Below are 19534 nucleotides of genomic sequence, written 5' to 3'. Positions count from 1 at the left end.
TACTACTACTACTACTACTACTACTAGTATTATTACTATTGTTGTTGTTGTTATTGTTGTTTTATAATTGTTTTTTATAATTTGTACAATTAACCTCCTTGTGGTTCGACCCCGGTCTTGCCGGGTTATTTATTACTTCGACACTCCTGCACTTGGGAGAAGACATCAATCTTTTCGTCATGTCACTTATGAATCAGGGGGTTACGACTCTATATAGTTAATTGTCAACAGGTTAACAAAATCAACCCATTTCCTGCCTGTCAAGATTACTTATGGTATGCATAATTAATAGAGTTATTCATTAATGAGATTATACAATTACATGGATTCCTGATCTTGATAGTTTTGGATAGAGGTTCATGTTGTGGTTTTAGGTGAAATTTCAAGAAGCTATAGGTACTAAAGTGTAGTTGAGTATAACTTTTTACTCTCAGAAAAATGGTGAGAATGAAAGGACTATTTAAATCTTGGATAATATGCTTAGAGCATGCATTATGGATTTTAGCGTCTGTTGGAGTAAATTCCTACTATTAGTGGGATTTGCTTACAACAACAATTATCAAGCTAACATTGAAATGGAGCCTTATATGGCTTTGTATGATCAAAAGTATAGATCACTAGCCTGTTGATTTAGCCTGTTGATTTGAGGTTAATGGAAAAAAGGCTAATAGGACTAAAGTTAGTTTAAATTATTTCAAAGAAGATAAAGGTGATAAAAAAGAAGTTGCAAATAGTTTAGCGTAGGCAAGAAAGTTACATAGATAGAATGAGTTGTGACTTATAGTTTTCAATGGGTGATTGTATGTTATTTAAAGTATCATCAACTAAATAATTATTCAAGTTTGGGAAGAAAGACAAGTGAAATCCTCGATTAATTAAATTATATGAGATTTTAGATGGAGTTGGAGCAGTTGCTTATAAATTGGCAATACCACCAAACTTACCAACTATCATGTTTCTAAGTTATGAAAGTATATGTCAGATCCGTTTTATATATTAGAAGTTCAGCTAGTTGAATTGAGAGATGATATGAATTACGAGGTACAACCAAAAGCTATAGTGGATTGAGAAGTGAGGAAGCTTTGCTCAAAGGATATAGCTATAGCGAAGGTGAAATTGAAAGGCCATTCATGTAAGGAAAATATATAAGAGCTTGATGATAAAATGCACAAAGAGTATCCTCATCTTTTCAATAGTTTTGGTAAGTGTTAAATTATTTCTATCAAAATAAAAAAATAAAGAATAAAAAGGAAAAGGCAACAATGCCTTTAGAGGCATATAAAAAAAAGAGTAAATAAATAAGGGATATTGTTGTGATTAAATATAAAAGGAAGAGAGAGAGAGGGAGAGAGAGAGAGTTGATTCTAGAGAGAGAATTAGGAGGAAAGAAACAAAGAGAAAAGAAAAGGAAAGGGAAGAGAAGTTGAGAGCCTATGTTATTAAGGTAAAATTTACGCTTTAATGTGTATAATTGTGGTAATTAGTTTGATTTTGTTTTGTTAAGGTTTTAGGTTTGAATTTGTATTTTTAGGGATTAATTAATGAATTGATTATTTATGATGAATTAATTGATTAGTGTGATGAATTAATTTGTTTTAGGTTGATTATGTTAGGTTGTTGAGATTTTGGGTTAAAGTTTGGATCTATTGTTTTTGGGGAAAAGTAGTTTGGAATTCTCAGCCAACTTATCGACCAGTTGGATACTAGATTTTAGTTGACTGGTTATTGTGTTAGATTCAGTCAATTGGTTGGGTTGAATTGGTAGATCAGTTGACTTGATTGTGAGGGAAAAATAATTCTTTGTTGTTCAATTAGTTTAGATTATGTTTGAGATTGACCGAGTGGATCAATTTTGGTTCATAATAATGTTTTGAAAAATGCATAGGATTATTGATTAGATCCTAAGTTAAGTGTATTAGATATTTTGTATGTTATTTTTAATTTGTTTTTTAATACGTCTCATTTTATATTCAAATACTCTTGATACTTTACTTGATAGACATTAATAAGATTTCTATGGATATAAACTTTTGATGTCTTTCTAATTATGAGTCAAATGAATGAATACTTTTTTGTATGAAAAAAAAATAGTATAAATACTTAGAACTATTAATATGACATTAATCATGTTTATTGGTAATTTTTATATTGGTATCTATCTCTTGTTTATGATTAAGCATGATTACTTATTGAAATTGAATATTTGATATGAGCCATCATGCATTTCTGAATTGATAACTTTTATTTGATTGATTTTACGAGTTGAGCCTTTAGATATAATTATGCATGATTGATTATGACATGACTCTTTGTTATGTTAGTTAGAATACCTATGCTAACATGGTAGTGTTAATCTTTGTACACATCGTATTTGAATCTTAGTTAGTCGAAAGAGTTATCAACCTATAGCAATTGATCATCCTACAGTATGGAGTGTCATGTTCATTGTATTTTGATATTCTGATGAGCCTTATCTTATAATATTCTTATTATGATCTATTTGTGAAACTTTCTTACATAAGTCTAAAGCTAAATTCATATATTTTTCTCTTTGTTTTATTACCTTGTATGTGTATAATGAACGTCATCTACTTACTGAGTTGTTAAATTTATCCTTTTGTTATTTATTATTTTCAGGCTTATAGCTTTGTTAGATTTCAAAACTTGCTCTTTTGGTTGTAAATTGTATTTTTCTTTTATGTCTAGTTAGTATTCTATAATTATAGAAATTTGTATTAACTTTTGTATTAAGATAATCAATTTATATTATGGAATTAGTTATGTTTTCATGTTCTATAGAACTCTATTTTGTTTATATAAGAAGAAAAGTTTGTGTATAAGTTTGGGTTTATATAAGTATGAAATTTTAAAGAAAAACATTGTCTATGTGCCAGTCATGGATCTAAAAATCAAGTTGTGACATGTCATATTGGTGATTGATAGAGTGTAGTTTTTTTAGATGGACTTCTATTCAAATAAGTATATACTAAATTATTTAATAGGGAATTCTAGAGAGAGCATAACTTTAAATTTCCAATGACTAACTTGTAGACCAATGAAGAGAATTTTAGATATATATGGTAATCTAATAAAATCTGAATTGGTTTTTAACAATCCATACATGATTATGAGAAATACAATTTTTTAAGTTCAAATTAAAATGCATGATAATATAGACTACATTGACTATTTTTTTTTATAACATTTAGGGTATGTTTGAGAATGTGAGCAATTTTGGTTTTAAATGTTTTTTGTTTAGAAATATATTAAAATAATATTTGTTTTTAAAATTATTTTTTTATATAAACATATTAAAACGATTTAAAAACATAAAAAATTATTTTTTAACAATTAACTTTTTTAAATTTTGATATAATACGGTTTAAACTATATTTTCAAACAAATGCTCAATCAAATTAGGATGGGATTTTTGAGTGTCGATGCTTCATCCGGAGAATTCATAACCATAATTGGCATTATGCATTTGATTTAGTTTGATTGAATTGGATGATATCAAATATATGATGGATTTGACTAAAATTACCATCGATATCCGAACTGCCTTGTAAAGTTTATAGCAATTCGTTTCACTTGCACAGAACTCTCTCAGGAACAATACCATTTATACCAAATTCCATGCAAATGTTGCGTGGTTTTAACCTAATAACATCTTGACTAACCCAGCATATATTATTATAGTAAATCTTTTTTTTTTTTTATGGATCCCAATTCATGAAAATAATAACATATCTATATTTAATCTAATAAAAAATATTTTACATAACCCATAAATAATTGATTTGATTCATGTTGAGTATCCAAGTAATTGATAGGATGATACCATCCATTAAAATCTTCTTAACACATTGCTATTTGCATTTGGAGATGATAAGGATATCGAATTGGGTTCAGGCCTAGTTCCGGTCCAGGACTCTGTTTTATGTTAAAATGCTTCGTTTTTGGATCTATTTAAATTTTGTTCCGAAAATGAAAAATATATACTCCTTGAACCCAACCCATTAATTTATTAAAAAGAATTGAGGATAAGTTAAACTTAGCTCATAGCTTCATAGTTTTGTATACCGTTTTCTTTTGGTTGGATTATGATATTGATTTTCATTTCAGTTTATGCATCGAATTAAATATTTTTCTCAAATGATTTCAGGAATACATTTTTATAATAATTTAATATCTATTTAGAAAGATAATTTCATGTGAACACGAAACTTAAGATTTACTTTGAAAATTAATAAAGATTATACTTTCTCAATCATCATCACGTCACCTATGCATTTGATTTATATTTTTTTATAACATCAAAGTCATTATCATTAATATTAATGAATCGTCCATAAAATAAAACTTGGTAAAAAGTTTATAAGATAATAGGGAAGGAGTTAAAAAATTTAGTTTTTTTACCAAGTTTATAAGATAATAGGAAAGGAGTTAAAAAATTTAGTTTTAAAAATACGGATAGAATTTTATTGGTTATATAGCAAATTTTATGGGAAAAATATTGATAAAATGAAGTAGATAATTTTTTTTTTTTGCGGTTTGTTTATTTATAATTCTATTAATAAATTTTTTATTGATGAATTTATTGATAAATTTAAAATTATTTTTTTGATAAAATAGAGTGGATAATTTTTTTTTTTTGCGGTTTGTTTATTTGTAAATCTATTAATAAATTTTTTATTGATGAATTCATTGATAAATTTAAAATTACTAATAATTTTTTTTTAATAGATTGTTTCTGTTTGAGTCTAATGATATAATATTTATGAGAATACATATTAATAAGCATTGTTTTCAGTAAAATCGTGAAATTTAAAGCACTACCGCTGAAATTATTTTTTTCCTTCTAGGCCCCAAGCCCCTAATTCTGTCCTCGAAGATAATAGACATACCTAACTAAAGCTAATTAAGTACACACATAACCTTTCTGTAATTTCTAGCAAAAGAAATCTAGAAATTAAGGCTGATAATTAAAAAGAAAAGAGTTAATTATTTGGGAATCTTCATATTCTTGTATATTGCCGTGAGGAAAACATCATTGCCCCTTAACCCACATTATTATTCGATAAGAAATGCAAAATTGTGATATTACCGAAGATTTATTTTGTTATTAATAATCCTGGCAAGAAGATTAATCATTTAAAACATCGCCAATACGCAGCTTCATAGTGTGTGTGAGTTTCAATTTGGAAGATAAAAGACACTTATGTTCAGACGACACGGAGACACCAAAGTTTTACATGGTAGCTGTAATAAACAAGCATATCCGTATTTTCGATGTAGCGATGGTTGCAAGGAAACTAGACATTTATAACTATGTAAGTTGTCTCTGCAACAGAAAAAATTTCAGTTGCATTGATCTCGCAAGTGAAAATGATCATGGAGTAGTTTTTTTAGCTCATGGGCTTGGCTAGCTTTTGAGGCATAAGTAATAATAAGGTCAGAAGTTGACATGATTAGGAGAGGATTTCTTTCTTCAACTGAGCTTGCCTTCCTGCACACAACAATCTTCTTGTTTCATGTCTTGTTATCAGATGGTTTCCCTTCACCAAATGGCACATCAGGTTTTCCTTGATCTCCTCCATCCTTTTCTTTTTCTTTTTTAATATTTATATGCTTTGAATAATTAAATAACAAAAAAATGGAAGAAGTTTCTATGTGTATGTGCTCTTGGCTCTAACAACAAAATTTAATTGCAGGTAACTGTGTTTTGGACTTCAAGAAATTCCCTTACGAACCAACCGGTGAGTGCATAGGCCACCAGGAGAAAATCAAGGACTGGAACAGCTTCAGCACAACATTATGCTGTCGTAATCTGCTCAACGATCTGACCAAACTCTTAGCCTCGCGTGCAATATCGAACACAAATGTTGACATCTTGCTTCCAAAAGATCAATGGATGGAATGTATCCATGGCTTTCCTGGACAAAACTCTGTATCACCGGCTTCTTGTGGCTTTGATGACCTCTACAGTGAGAGCAGTGCTTGCTCGAGATTTTCTTTGTCATCGATAACGGAACAGTGGTATTACAAAAATGCATTAGCCTCGTGTACGAATTTTAGTTCTTCATACGATTATGGGTGTAGCAGCTGCATAGAGGCAATATCCGATTTGAGGGATTATCAGTTAAAAATATCGAATGTCAGCGCTAATGACAAGAAGGCAAAAATAGTATGTGGGGTGGCAGTTCTTATTTCTGTTGTGGCTGAAAATTTGAATAATAGCGCTTGGATTGATGATTTCTACAGGTGTTTGCCAGCGTCAGATGCATTCAGTAAGGGCCATTACTACTTCTTTTATATCTTATTTCTCGATTTACTTCCCATTCCACTTCCTGATGCTTAGAGTATTGTTTATGAACAGATGAAGGCTACATGCAAATCAAGTGTAAGTACAACTATTCTGTTTTCTCATTGAATCATTTCTTGGAATTTTATTTGGTCGCGTGGATCATCGTGTGAAGGATAAAAACTCATAAAGATCTTTAGCTTATCAGATTCTCTGGTGAAAGTGATATTTGCTATTTTTATAGCAATCATCACATTGTTGCTGGTCTTTCTTCTGATAAAATACGTGAGCAAGGGCAAGAAGAAGCGTCCTAAGCCTGTAACTCAATCTAAAGAGATCACCAATTGGTCTGGCTTATATAGATTCTCCAAGGCTGAGATTGAGAATGCCATTAAACACAGCAAGGTGAGGAAGAGCCTAGGGAGAGGAAGCGCTGGGGAAGTTTACAAAGGTGTTCTACCAAGTGGCCAAGCAGTAGCCATCAAGCACATTCATAAGAGCAACTCATGTGATTCTTTCCAGAGGGAAGTTGAAGGGCTTTCCAGGGTTAGGCATCCAAATCTTGTTTGTCTCTTTGGTTGCTGCATCGAAGGAGACGACCAATATCTTGTATATGAATATTGTGCAGCTGGGAATTTGTCTCAACATCTCCTAAGTAACTTCCTGTCAATCTCTAAATAACGTTTCAGTGTTTTTTGTTTAACATCTTGAGTTAATGGGTGCTTCCAGATGATGCCTGCTTTGTGCTGTCCCTAGGGTGTTTCTGATCATATGCGTCAATCTATTTTATCCAGGTAAAGATACTGTACTGACATGGGAAAGAAGAGTTAAGATCCTAAGAGACTGTGCTCTTGGATTGAGATACCTTCACCATTTTATAGATGGCTGCATTGTCCACAGAGACATCAAGGTAGTTTCTTCTCTTGCAGTTTCCTCATTGTGTGGTTCTAAATGTGCGCAACTGTACTGAATCTATGCATGTTTCACAGCTCACCAACATCCTTCTGACTGAGAATTTGGAGCCAAAACTCTCAGATTTTGGATTGGCAAAGATGCTCGGCATGGAAGAAAGCAAAGTTTTCACGGATGTTAGAGGAACAATGGGCTATATGGACCCAGAATATATGAGCAATGCCAAACTAACATGTGCCAGTGACATCTATAGCTTTGGTATTGTTACTCTTCAACTATTGTCTGGGCAAAAAGTAATCGAGTTGGATCTTGATTCCAGAGATCAGCTCACCAGAAAGGTATAACATTCTTATGTGCCTGAAAGTCATTAGATGCCATGCAAGAAATTAATCTCTAGAGTTCAGAGGGTAACCCTGAAAGTCATTAGATGCCATGCAAGAAATCTCTAGAGTTCAGAGGGTAACAACCCCTTCAATTTTTGCAGGCCAAGGATGCCAGTGCAGGAAAACGTCCGTTAACAGATTTTGAAGATCCAAGGCTCAACGGAAAGGTCAACAGCGTTGATTTTGAAGCCATTTTGCAAACTGCTGTCCTCTGTGTTTCAAAATCAAGCAAAGGTCGCCCGACTATTGATGATGTCTTTGAAGTGATAGAGAAGGCTTGGAAAAACACACTAGCAGAGATGGTCAGGCAATCAGTCCTTTGAAGCATTTTGCATAGACATGATCTTTTTCACATCATACTAACATCGATAACTGATATATATGTATGTATTGATTGAGTGCAGAAAGCAAATCGAGAGATGGTCTCATCATTGTCAAGATCTTTGGAAGCGATACCCGTGTAAAGAAATCAGGCGAAGGATGAAGCTCAACGAGGGTGGCGCCCTTGTTTTGTTTGTAAACTATGAACTAGTAAAACGAGGGTGTTGATCATAAATAAAGACGAGATATGAGTAAATATACTATTTATAGTTTTTTATTTATATGGTAAAAGGATTTTAGTGAGAATGGAGGGATAGAAAGGCCGTCTGCAAGATTCAATCAAGCCCAAGACCATATGGTTTAAAGCCTAGCGCTTTCATTGACTTGAAAGCGAGGATATATATACATGGACGAATGCACATATGAATGTTTCCTCATTGGCTTGGGCCCGAGGATATGATGGCGATCACAAGGAAAGAGTTCTAGGCTTCTAGCCCTTGATACAATCGAAGAGAGTTCAATTTGTTGATTGAGAACCCCTTGCTGTAACGAAATCTTGACATTTGAATGGGAAATGCTTCTTCTTCTTTTTCTTTTTTTTTTCCGCGTGGAAGGCCTTCTTTGTAATTAAATATGTATTATATTTATGGAGTTGCTAGCTAAGGAGTTGCTTTTCACTTTCTTGATAATTATATTTTAGTCCACATATCTCATTTTTCTTTTATTTCAATCCTTAAATATTAAAAGCGGAGATAGTAGACTAAAAAAAAGAAAGAAAGATAAAAATTTCAAGTGGTCGTATTTTGACCATACTCTGACCCGTCAACCGTTACGCAATTGAGTTAAGCTTGAAGATGGAAAGTTTGCTAAAAATGGTTTGGACTTGGATAATTATGTTAAAAGTAGAGTGAATATTTTGATACCTAATAAGTTTTTCTTTTAAAACTTAATTTTAAATTGTTTGCTAAAGATGGTTTGGACTTCAATAATTATGTAAAAAGTAGAGTGAATATTTTGATACCTCATAAGTGTTTCTTTTAAAAATTAATTTTAAATTGTTTTGAAGATCACAAATAGATTTTTAGAGGTTTTTAGAATGGACTTTAAAGGTGTAGAAACAAAAAATTTATACAAATCAAATTTCAAGATAATTTTGATTTAATTTATTTATCTATACTTTCAAGTGTTAACATTTAAGGAATTGTTTTATGCAAGATTTTGTAATGTATCATTGACATCATTCCCTTCCAAAGTACTTTGGATTAAATTATTTGTGGTGTTTAAAAATGTAGTAATAATTGCTTTTTAAAGTGTTTTTTACTTATAAATATATTAAAATAATTTTTTATTTTTTAAAAATTATTTTTAATATTAGCACGTCAAAATGATATAAAAATAGAAAAAATATTAATTTTAAAAAATAAAAATATTAATTTTTAAAAAAATATTTTTAAAATATAAAAATAAATATATAGATTGAAAAAACTAAGATGGGACATAAATGCATACAAAGTAAATGCATCCATTAATGCATGAACTCATATGACCAACTAACTTAGAATAGCAGCAACAATTCATTAACATACCTTATTTTTCAGTCTTTTTTTCAATATTTCCACGGTCAAAAGCAACCATGCTAAACTAGCAAATAAAAGTTTGTTTCTTTACACAGATGAAAAAGGATATGACTAAAAAAATTAATATCTTCTTTCAAGTGTAGGAGTGTCAAAGTAATAAATAACCCGGCAAGATCGGGGTCAAATCACAGAGAGGTTAACTATATAAATTACAAGTAAAAAAATAAATAATAACATAAAAGAAGTTGAAGAGAGTTTTAAGATGTAATATTGATGTAAACAAGGATAAAATAATTGTCAAGGTTATAGGATCTACTAATGGTATTTCAAACAAATATAGTATAAACTCCTTTTATTACTCAACTAGAAACTACACATAAAGAAGATTTCAATCGGATTATAAATTGTTAATATGATTACATTAGTTATCTTATTCAAATAATGCTAATTCTTATAAATATTGTCAGGTATTCTTTATTATAACTTATGTTAACAATAAATCAAGTTCCTTTCATAGTATAAATGTCAGTTATACTATATGGTTAGGCTATGAAAGTGCTAAGTATTTGTTGTACCAAGTGTTATACAACACAAATCCAAATTAACCGTTTAATAAGCAAAGTATTGAGAGTGAATAAGATAACAAATACAAAACATGTTAGTATCAAACATTAAGGTCCATGTTGAGTTTATACTATACTTATTCTTACACCATTAGTGAAACTTTTTCACATTGACATAATAAACTTAAATAAACATAATGAAAAAAGAGAAACATAAATAAATAAAAAGAAAACATAATTATATAAGTATAGTAAAGAAAATGAAAGGCATAAACAAGAGATTAAAAGATCAAGAACACAATCTTGATCTGAAAACCAAGATACCTAAATGCATGGCAAATGCCTTCTTTTATAAGCAAAAATTTAGAGCTATTAATTTGTTGATTAATTGTTAACTGGGTCGCCGCATCTTCACTTGATGACAATCCTTATCTTCTTATTTGATCAAAACGTCATTACTAACATCAGAATTTAAACAAACTTTCTTCATACAAGTTTTAGAAAATTATCTCAGCTTTCCAACAAAAATAAAATGAGGTCATTTGCATTTCTAAAACTCAAGATATCGGTTGAACACTGAAATCAGATTTCTTCGTTGTTACTATAATTTGAACCTGAAAACGGTCTTTTTAAATTTTGAATTCCTATGAAAGTTTTAAGTCTATGTCTTAACTTTCCATTCATATAAAGCATACCTAAAGCCAAGTTCTACAGCTCCAATTATGATTCAATAACCGAATAGTGTTCTAGTTTGGACTGAACCAGCATCTCTTTTCTAAGCTTGACCCTTTCCTTGTCTTTTAAATTTCAGAAGTTAAACTTATCAATCAATCCTTTTTTTTATATGATAGACATATATTTAAGATGAATATTTACCATAAATTAAGGTATCTTATAATATTAGACATGATATTATAAAACATGCTCTAGTTAAGAAGTTATTGATAATTTAAGTGCAAAATAATGATATAAAACCTTGATAAAAATATACTTTTAAGTACTAAATACCCCCTACCAACTTATTACTAGTCCCTAGTCATCAAAACATTAAAATAGAAAAACAATTTACAACTTCCATAAAGTAAGACATTCATCATTCAACTTCCACTAATTTATTCAAGTAAACAAACTCTCATTAAATTTATATATCTGCTTTATACTTTTTAAACAAAATATTAATAAACTTTCTTTTTATCTCCTCCATGTATGAAAACATAGATGATGGAGCTTTTATTGGAAGAAAACAATCTTATAATCTAATATTTTTCTAAGGTTAACTTTCTTGGATTAAGATTATTATCTTTTTCTTTTCTTTTCTTTCTTTTCTTTTATATATATATATATATAGATAACACAATGCATCTTTAAGCCATATAATGAGTTTTTGGCTAATGACTCCCAAACTAGTTGGTCTTAGGGCATTAGGTGTTGAGACACTCCTACAAGTTTAATAACTCGGGTTGCAAATGCAATACATAGATAGTGCAATGTTTAAATTCCTTAAGCTTATCTCCTTAACCCATATAACAAGTTTTGAGCCAATAGCTTCTAAGTTAGTTGACTTTAGGGTATTAGGTATTAAAATACTTCTTCGGGCTTAATTACTATAAAATTTCACAAACGAAGGCTCAAATCCAATTTAAGCTTTTTACGGCTTTTCTTAGTTAACTTATTTATTTGACTCATGGAAAGATCAATTAAAGGGATAAAAGATTGCAATTGGTTAATCAATTATTCAATAGTAGCAGTAAAGATTATAATTTGTTGTGCTGAAGATGTTACAAATTCTTGTTCCACAACTTGATCAAGAAAAGACAACAAATTATCATAAAAAAACATTAGTATTTAACAAACTTATAGGTTTATGGTGAATGTGCAGTTGGACATAAGAGAAATTATGAAAGATCTCTTTTAATGTGCCTAGACCACTTGGTAAGGTAATGAAGGCGTCAATGCGGTTAAACATTACATTCATTCGATCAGATATTTTGGAGACTTATAGTTCCTTTCCAATTATTTTTCCAATGAAGTCCTCTTTTACTAAAGCTTTGGAGACGACCCCAAAACTTGACTACCTCCTAAAAATACAGCTATTGACACACCCCTCATTAACCTAAGGTTGCCTCCCTCATACATAAATAAATCTTTCTCTCAGCTAGTACCTAACCAAGATAATTTGCTGATTCTAAAAACTTAATTTTTTTCGTAGGACTGGTTTCATTGAAAACATAAATGTTTCTTATATGATGACTTAAGAAACATATCATTTCTATACACTTCTATATCGGTTGAATGTATGGGTTGAGTAGAAATAAAGGGAAGGAAAAAAAGATTTTATAAATGAGAAATTAAAAATATAATCATACCACTTATATGTAGGCCAACTAGTGTCTCACTCTTTCTCTTTATTTATTTATTTTAAAGCATGTGTATGTACAAGTAGTTGTAATTATGGGTCACATCTTCCCTTAGTTTTACATCCAATAATGGTTTAAACGTCCTTTATGGGTCGGGGATAGACTTCCCATCCAGTTTTCTTAAAAATTAGTAAAAAAGGTTTTTTATAGTCAGATTCTCATGACTAAGTCGATCATGTTATTTATATAATTATGGTCATTAATCATGAAATGCATATTGTATATCTCTACTAGGATGCATTTCAAAAGTTAATAAAAGATTATATAAAGATTCCTTATTTAGTCAATCCTTAATAAATTGTATTTTATCTTTATAATTTATAAATATAATTTCTAAAGAATGACATGTGGCTTTACAAGCTATCTAACATATCTATGACAGACTTTCAGTCATTTTACGTGATGTTTCTTTGTAAAAATATTTTTACCTAGTCCACGTATGTATGAAATGAATGAATTGGATGACTTACTTGATAATCAGACCTTTACTTCAATTAGCCAGCAAATCTCTTCAAAAATTCCATGGTTTATTACCAACCTTAATCTTATACACTTAACTTGATAAATTTTTGTATTTGCATTTAGAGGCAAAGAAAGAAAATACTTTTTTAATTTTTCAAAATTGGTACCTATTTTTAAATGAGAATTAAAAAAGAGATTTAAAGAAGGGAGAAAGAGTGACACGATGAAAATAATTAGTATTTGTAAGCTTCAAAGAAATAACTTGTTAAGTATTGGAGAAAGTGATAATCATTGCAATTGAAGTTTCCATGGCAGCAAGATACATAATAGCAGTAAGGAAAGGTTTCAAAATAGAGAAAGAAGTGGTTTACATCGGTGGTTGAGAGGAAGCAATCTATTGATGGTTGTATACTGTGATAATAAGAGAGTATAGTCTTAAAGAGAGAAGAAAATAGAATTTTAACATGTTTAGAGTTCTAATACTAAGTTGAGAATAATAAAAGGCATAACCAAGTAGTTAGCTATCCTTTTCTTTTTATATATGTAAGCAATGTATAATAATTAATGAAGAGATACAACATAAGAATAAACCAATAAATGTTTTCTAAATATATAAAATTCTATATTGCATTTGTCAATAAAAATAATTGGTGTTTAATTGGTGTTTGTATAACTTATGAGGTATTGCAAAGAGGGACAATCATTGCAATTAAAGTTTCCATCAAAACAAGATACACGATAGTAGTAAGGTAAGATTCCAAAGCAGAGAAAGAAAAAGAGGTTTGCATTGGTGGTTTAGAGGAAACAATCTATTGGGATTGAGTGTTGCGGCAACAAGAGTAAAGTCCATGGGAGAGAAGAAAATAAAGTTTTAATGTGTTTAGTGATTTGATATTGATATGAGAATAATAAAAGGCTTAACCACGTAGTTAGCCAATTTTTTTTATTTATATATATTAAGCAATTTAAAAATAAATCTATATACAACAATAGTTAACGTAACTCATTTTCCATTTGATAAGTTGTTATATGATATTGCTAGAATTGAGATATATAAAAGATTTTAATTGTGAATAACCTAAAAAAGAAAACTTAGAGAAAGTTCCTAAAATGGAGAGGATGAGATGTTTTTTAAGAATTTCAAATAATTATTGTTTTAGCTACTGCGTTGGTTTTTATTTGATTATCCAATTTTTATAGTTGTTATGTACGTTTGATATTATAAAAGTTATAATAATAATACAACATTGTTTATATCAACAAAATTATATTTTTTTACAAAAAAATAGTCAATTATGGAGGTTTTCTTGTGAAGTTTGGATTGCCACAGTTAAAGCTAATGGGTTTTTCTTAGAAAAACTTTCCCGAGAGGTTAAATAAAAATTGTTCAGTATTTTAATTGTGAAAGTTACGTTACCAAAATACATAATTAATGTTGTGTGCTTCTTTAATTTATATTAATGTAGTATTTATGAATACCTTATCTTATTTTGCGTATCTTATCTTACCAAGGAGAAAGGATCTTGAAAGAGTAACAAATTTCCTGAGATATTTGATTCAGCCCACAAGTCCATTTATTCATGAAAATTCGTTAGCTTCATTTGGTGTACGTTGATTGAGAACTTGTGGCTGTGAAGGATTATACAATTTTCTTGCAAACCATTTGACAAAGGATAGGGCAAAACAGTCCTAGAGATCTACTAACCAACACTTGTTACCATTTGATTGATCACATGCACTGTTTAATGTTGTAATAATGGAATTAGACAAGACAACTACGTGAGAAGTTGCTTTGAGGTACTTCTACTCGAAGTATAGAAGACCAGATCCCTTGTATTATGATCACATTTGAAAACTCTACTCTGGGGTTCAAAAACATCACTCATGATTAATTGGAAGCCTTAATGAATTCATGAAGTGGCCTAACACCTATATATTGAGCATGCATAAATTGAAGTGGCTGCTTTGTGGATTCATAAGATGTTTTAGAGAGTTTCCTTTAGCAATGTTTTACAGAACTAGTTCCAAGTGAAGGCTTCAGCAGAAGACCTCTTAGGCCTAAATATGGGGTTCTTGTCAAACGATCATCTGACTTTCTTATTTGGTCTGCTTGGTATGTACATCTGTGAAACGTTTAGTGCTTTGTTATTTTTTACTCAACGCGTAGTTTTACTCTCGTTTGGTGTTCTTCCCATCCCAAATGAGAGGAATTCACCGTTTTTAGGTCTAACTAATATATATAGCTTATTTCTTATTGTTATCAAATGCACCATTCTTTCAAACTTTGAACAGGAAATATTGTGGCACCGGGGATGTTCTTGGCTCCAGCGTAAGACTCTTTCAAATCAATTGAAACAATATTATTAATAAATATTACTTCAAATTTCATGAAAGCTTCGTAATGGAAGATGCATGTTGCTAATGTAGCTACTTAATTGATCTCTCAGGCCAACTTTCTACACAATTTTTAAGAGGAAATCTTCCGAAGGTTTTCAATCAATACCATATTCAGTTGCCCTCATGAGTGCCTCATTGCTATTATATTATGGTCTTCTCAAGACAAATGCTTATTTGCTTATTAGCATCAACAGCATTGGATGTGCTTTTGAGGTTACTTACCTGATAATCTACCTAATATATGCACCGAAACAGGAAAAGGTGAGACTTTTGATCTCTTCCGTAGCTCGATAACTAATTTCATGAAACAAACCTAACAATTTTTTTATGTAAAACTTGAGATAGATTGATCAAGTGTAGTGTTCGATAGGGGAAAAAAAAGTATTTCTCTGGGCTGGATAACAAATAATATATATAATTGCGCGCAGATGCATACCATGAAGCTGCTACTCATTTTCAACATGGGGAGTTTTGGCGTAGTGTTGTTACTCACCATGTTACTAATGAAGGGCAAACCTCGACTTTCTGTCGTTGGGTGGATTTGTGCCGTTTTCAGCGTTGCAGTATGTGCTGCTCCATTAAGCATCATGGTAATAACTTCTCAAAGTCTCATTTCTTTCATGCATGGTTTCTCTATATATAATGTGGACGTACTAAAATCAAAGAAACTGAATTTTGGATGTTGCAGAGACGGGTAGTAAGAACTAAAAGTGTAGAATACTTGTCATTCACATTGTCTGCTTCCATTACTCTCAATGCTGTAATGTGGTTCTTCTATGGGCTTCTGCAACACGATTACTACATTGCAGTAAGTAACATTGATGAATTCATTTTCAACCTTCTCCGTTTGGTTTGTCTTTCAAAAGTATCCCATTCACCAGCCCATTAATAACTAGAATCACCTCTCGATTGCATCTTCAGCTACCAAATGTGCTAGGGTTTTTGTTTGGAATTGCTCAGATGATCTTGTACATGGTATACAAGAATGCGAAGAAGAACGTTGAAGAAAAATCAGAACAGCTTGCAGGGAATAAGGAGGTGGTGCAAATGACAAACGAGACTTAGAGTTGTACCGTTGACGATCCACACACGGAAACTAAGATATGCATTCGTGATCTCTAACCCAACAAATCCAATGTAAACAAGAAAATAGAGATGATCTGTACCAATGTATAATCCAGCACTCGAGGTGCAGCTCCAGTACGAAGGATCCTATGTTCAAAAAAGAAACAACAATCGATTCAAGACTTGAAGCATTTGCCATTATATTCGTGTTGAATTTAAAATTTGAGAAGTCGTGGAGTAATTTAAAGAATTTGCGTGTTTTCTATTATTGGAATAAGTAAAGTAATTTAAAGAATTTGAGATTACCAAGAATCTTATTATCTAGAGTTTATATGAAGTTGAATTAAGATTAGGTCATTTTATGAAAGTTCAATTAACTTTTGGATGGTTGTAAATCACAAATTATTTAATTATTTAGTTTCTAAAAATAATATATACCTATTTAATTATTTAGTTTCTAAAAATAATATATATCAATCTATCATGTTAGAAATCTCCTAAAACCCTATCAAAATAGAGAAATGATATAATTTAAGTGTTAACTTTTTCTTGTATTTTTTTAGATGGTTTTCTTTTATCATTAATATTCTACTAATAATAAAAACTTGATAACCTTGTATAATGAAAACCTGATAACCTTGTATAGCATTCCATAAAAAATAAGATAACTTAGTGATGCAATGCTAATGATCTAATTATAGACACTTTATAATTTTATTAACAAGCCATATTTGTTCTAATTAAGAACTTTATCTATATTCTAAACTCATTAATCAAATATAAATGAATTATAAGGATAAAAAAGCCTTTATATATACATTTGTTTATTATGAACAATATTAGTATCACGTGTAATCATTTAATTAATTATATGATATCTACACTAACAATATTTTAATTACAATAAAATTAGTCGCTCATATGTCTAATATCATATTTCTAAAAAGTAATGATCATATTTTTAATGCAATAGTAGCTTTGTGGAAGGATGTGTATAATTCTCTTCAATTATTTACTCTATGTTTACATTCTTGATCAAATCAAACTATTTAATTGTTTTATCAAAATGAATATTCCTATTTATTAAAGTTTACTTAATACCATATATAAATGAATTTTTATAACTTACATATTGCAAATTTTTCAAATTCAAAATCTTCAAGTTGCGTCATGTCCATATATTTTCATGAAGATTCCCATATAAAAGAATAATTTTGACTTTCATTTTTTAAATTTCATAATGGTGACATGCAATTAGAGCAAGCAAAATCATGGATTGCATGGTATAAATAATTGTTTTTTTTAATGATATGGCAGTTGTATTCAATAATTTTATTTTAAATGCTTTCAAAAACATATATTTATCTAATTTAGTTTTTAACTTTTCAAATACAATATATTTCATATAAGTATCACATATATTAATTTTTAAGTATGATAAGTTCAATTTCCTATCTTTACATATCTCATGTGGATTTTTATTGATAATTTTTTATAAAACTCAATTAAAAAATAAGTGATCATTTATAGAGCATTGAAATGTTTGCATAACTCATCATAGATTGTATTGTACCTAATAAAATGATATTTCTTCTTCCAGAAACTTCCTTACGTTATGGAGTTCTAGAATGTATCCATTATAAGAGAATACTTAGTGGATATTTATTATATAATCTTAAAATTATTAGTATTTACCACCTAATTAAACCTTGAATTTATTCCTGCAATCCTAGCCTCTCTCTTTTTAAAAATAAGAGACTAATTAGAAACAAGAAGGATCGAACCATCTACCATTAATCATTATTCTTTCACTCATTTATTTGCTCTGAAACAAAAACCATCCATGGTGCCAAACATCTCCATCATATCCCTCTTTTAACCCCAACTGTCTAGCCTCATCACTAATAAAGCAATGTTGTCAAAAAAAAAAATCTTCTTTCTTTTTATTTTCAGCCATAACCATTATGATACTAGCTCATTATTGCGTGCTCCTCCATTTTTTAACTCACCCATATAGCCATTACCCATCAATTGTGACATCCCCAACCATACAACCACCAAGAAAAGCTTTTCTTTATCCAACCTTTTCATTGTGGCCATTAGCAGCAAACAAATCATGGCAACTTTTGCTCTTAACTTTAATGCATGCCAGTAATATCTCCATCCACAACGTCATCCAAAACCACCATGAACAAAATCAATCTCTTCCAGCTACAACTTTCATCATAAATTATAATCAAAATTGACCTTGTTGTGTTTGAGAAGCATATCTAAAAAAATAATAAAGTGATTATATTATGTGATTTGTGATTAGTGCTTAAAAGTATATTTTTATCAAGGTTTTATATCATCATTTTGCACTTGAAGTATCAATAACTCCTTAACTAAAGCATGTTTTATAATAACGTATCTAATAATATAAGATACCTTTAATTTGTGATAAATATTCATTTTAAATGCAGGCTTATCACATAAATAAAAGGATTGATTGATGAATTTAAGAACTGAAATTGAAAAGACAATTTGATTGTTTTGCAAGTGGAGGTCATATTCATAACTGGCACAAGAAGAAAAAAAAGAAGAGATAGATCCTGATCCACCCATTTTTTTCACTTCATCGGTGATGGCGCGTGGTTTCATGCATTGGCAATGGCCATAGAGACTATGTGCAACTATTATTTTAATTTTTCTAAAGTACCTTGGAAACTCCTCTATTCATTCAAACCTAGTCCAAAAAGTGTTCTACAAATTTGGGATGATTTTTTGTTTGTTATGATTATTGTGAAATTATAATAAATATAAACATGTGTGTTTCCATTTTCTTACAAGTTTTTTTGGTAGAGTAAGGGAAAAAGTTCCTTAGTTGATCTAAAAGACTGACAATTCCTTATAGAGGCATGTCCTAAATAGTAAATTCATGATCATTACTAGCAGCTAGTTTAGCCTTGAAATCTATACATGCATTTGCTTTTCTGTAAGTATGTTGGATCTTCCTAGCTTCAAGCTATCAACCTTTTGATATCTCAAATAATAGATGTATATTCATGAAATCCCACCTTTGAAATTATTAACAATTAAATAGCTTTTTTAAAGTCTGAATTATAGAAATCCTTCTTCAATTTAAGCCATGATA

The 19534-nt window shown here is 30.1% G+C and overlaps 2 protein-coding genes across 2 annotated transcripts; both read left to right on the top strand.

The window, feature by feature from the left end:
* The first annotated feature begins 4880 nt into the window (after positions 1-4880).
* LOC105107285 (probable receptor-like protein kinase At5g20050) lies at positions 4881-8170 on the top strand. Its single transcript, XM_011001164.1, has 8 exons — positions 4881-5579; positions 5715-6290; positions 6380-6403; positions 6513-6959; positions 7099-7214; positions 7294-7554; positions 7701-7901; positions 8004-8170. Exons 1-8 carry the CDS (start codon positions 5468-5470, stop codon positions 8061-8063), a joined length of 1797 nt encoding a protein of 598 aa, XP_010999466.1. The 5' UTR covers positions 4881-5467; the 3' UTR covers positions 8064-8170.
* Positions 8171-14924: 6754 nt separating this feature from the next.
* On the top strand, positions 14925-16601 carry LOC105107284 (bidirectional sugar transporter SWEET9). The gene is made up of 6 exons (XM_011001163.1): positions 14925-15052; positions 15232-15268; positions 15387-15597; positions 15765-15926; positions 16025-16144; positions 16258-16601. Exons 1-6 carry the CDS (start codon positions 15004-15006, stop codon positions 16399-16401), a joined length of 723 nt encoding a protein of 240 aa, XP_010999465.1. The 5' UTR covers positions 14925-15003; the 3' UTR covers positions 16402-16601.
* The last annotated feature ends 2933 nt before the right edge of the window (positions 16602-19534 follow it).

The sequence above is a fragment of the Populus euphratica genome, unplaced genomic scaffold, assembly GCF_000495115.2.
Source record: "Populus euphratica unplaced genomic scaffold, PopEup_1.0 scaffold154.1, whole genome shotgun sequence".
NCBI lineage: Eukaryota > Viridiplantae > Streptophyta > Magnoliopsida > Malpighiales > Salicaceae > Populus > Populus euphratica.
Note: the sequence above shows the minus strand (reverse complement) of the source record. Positions and strands in the feature narration are given on the sequence as shown.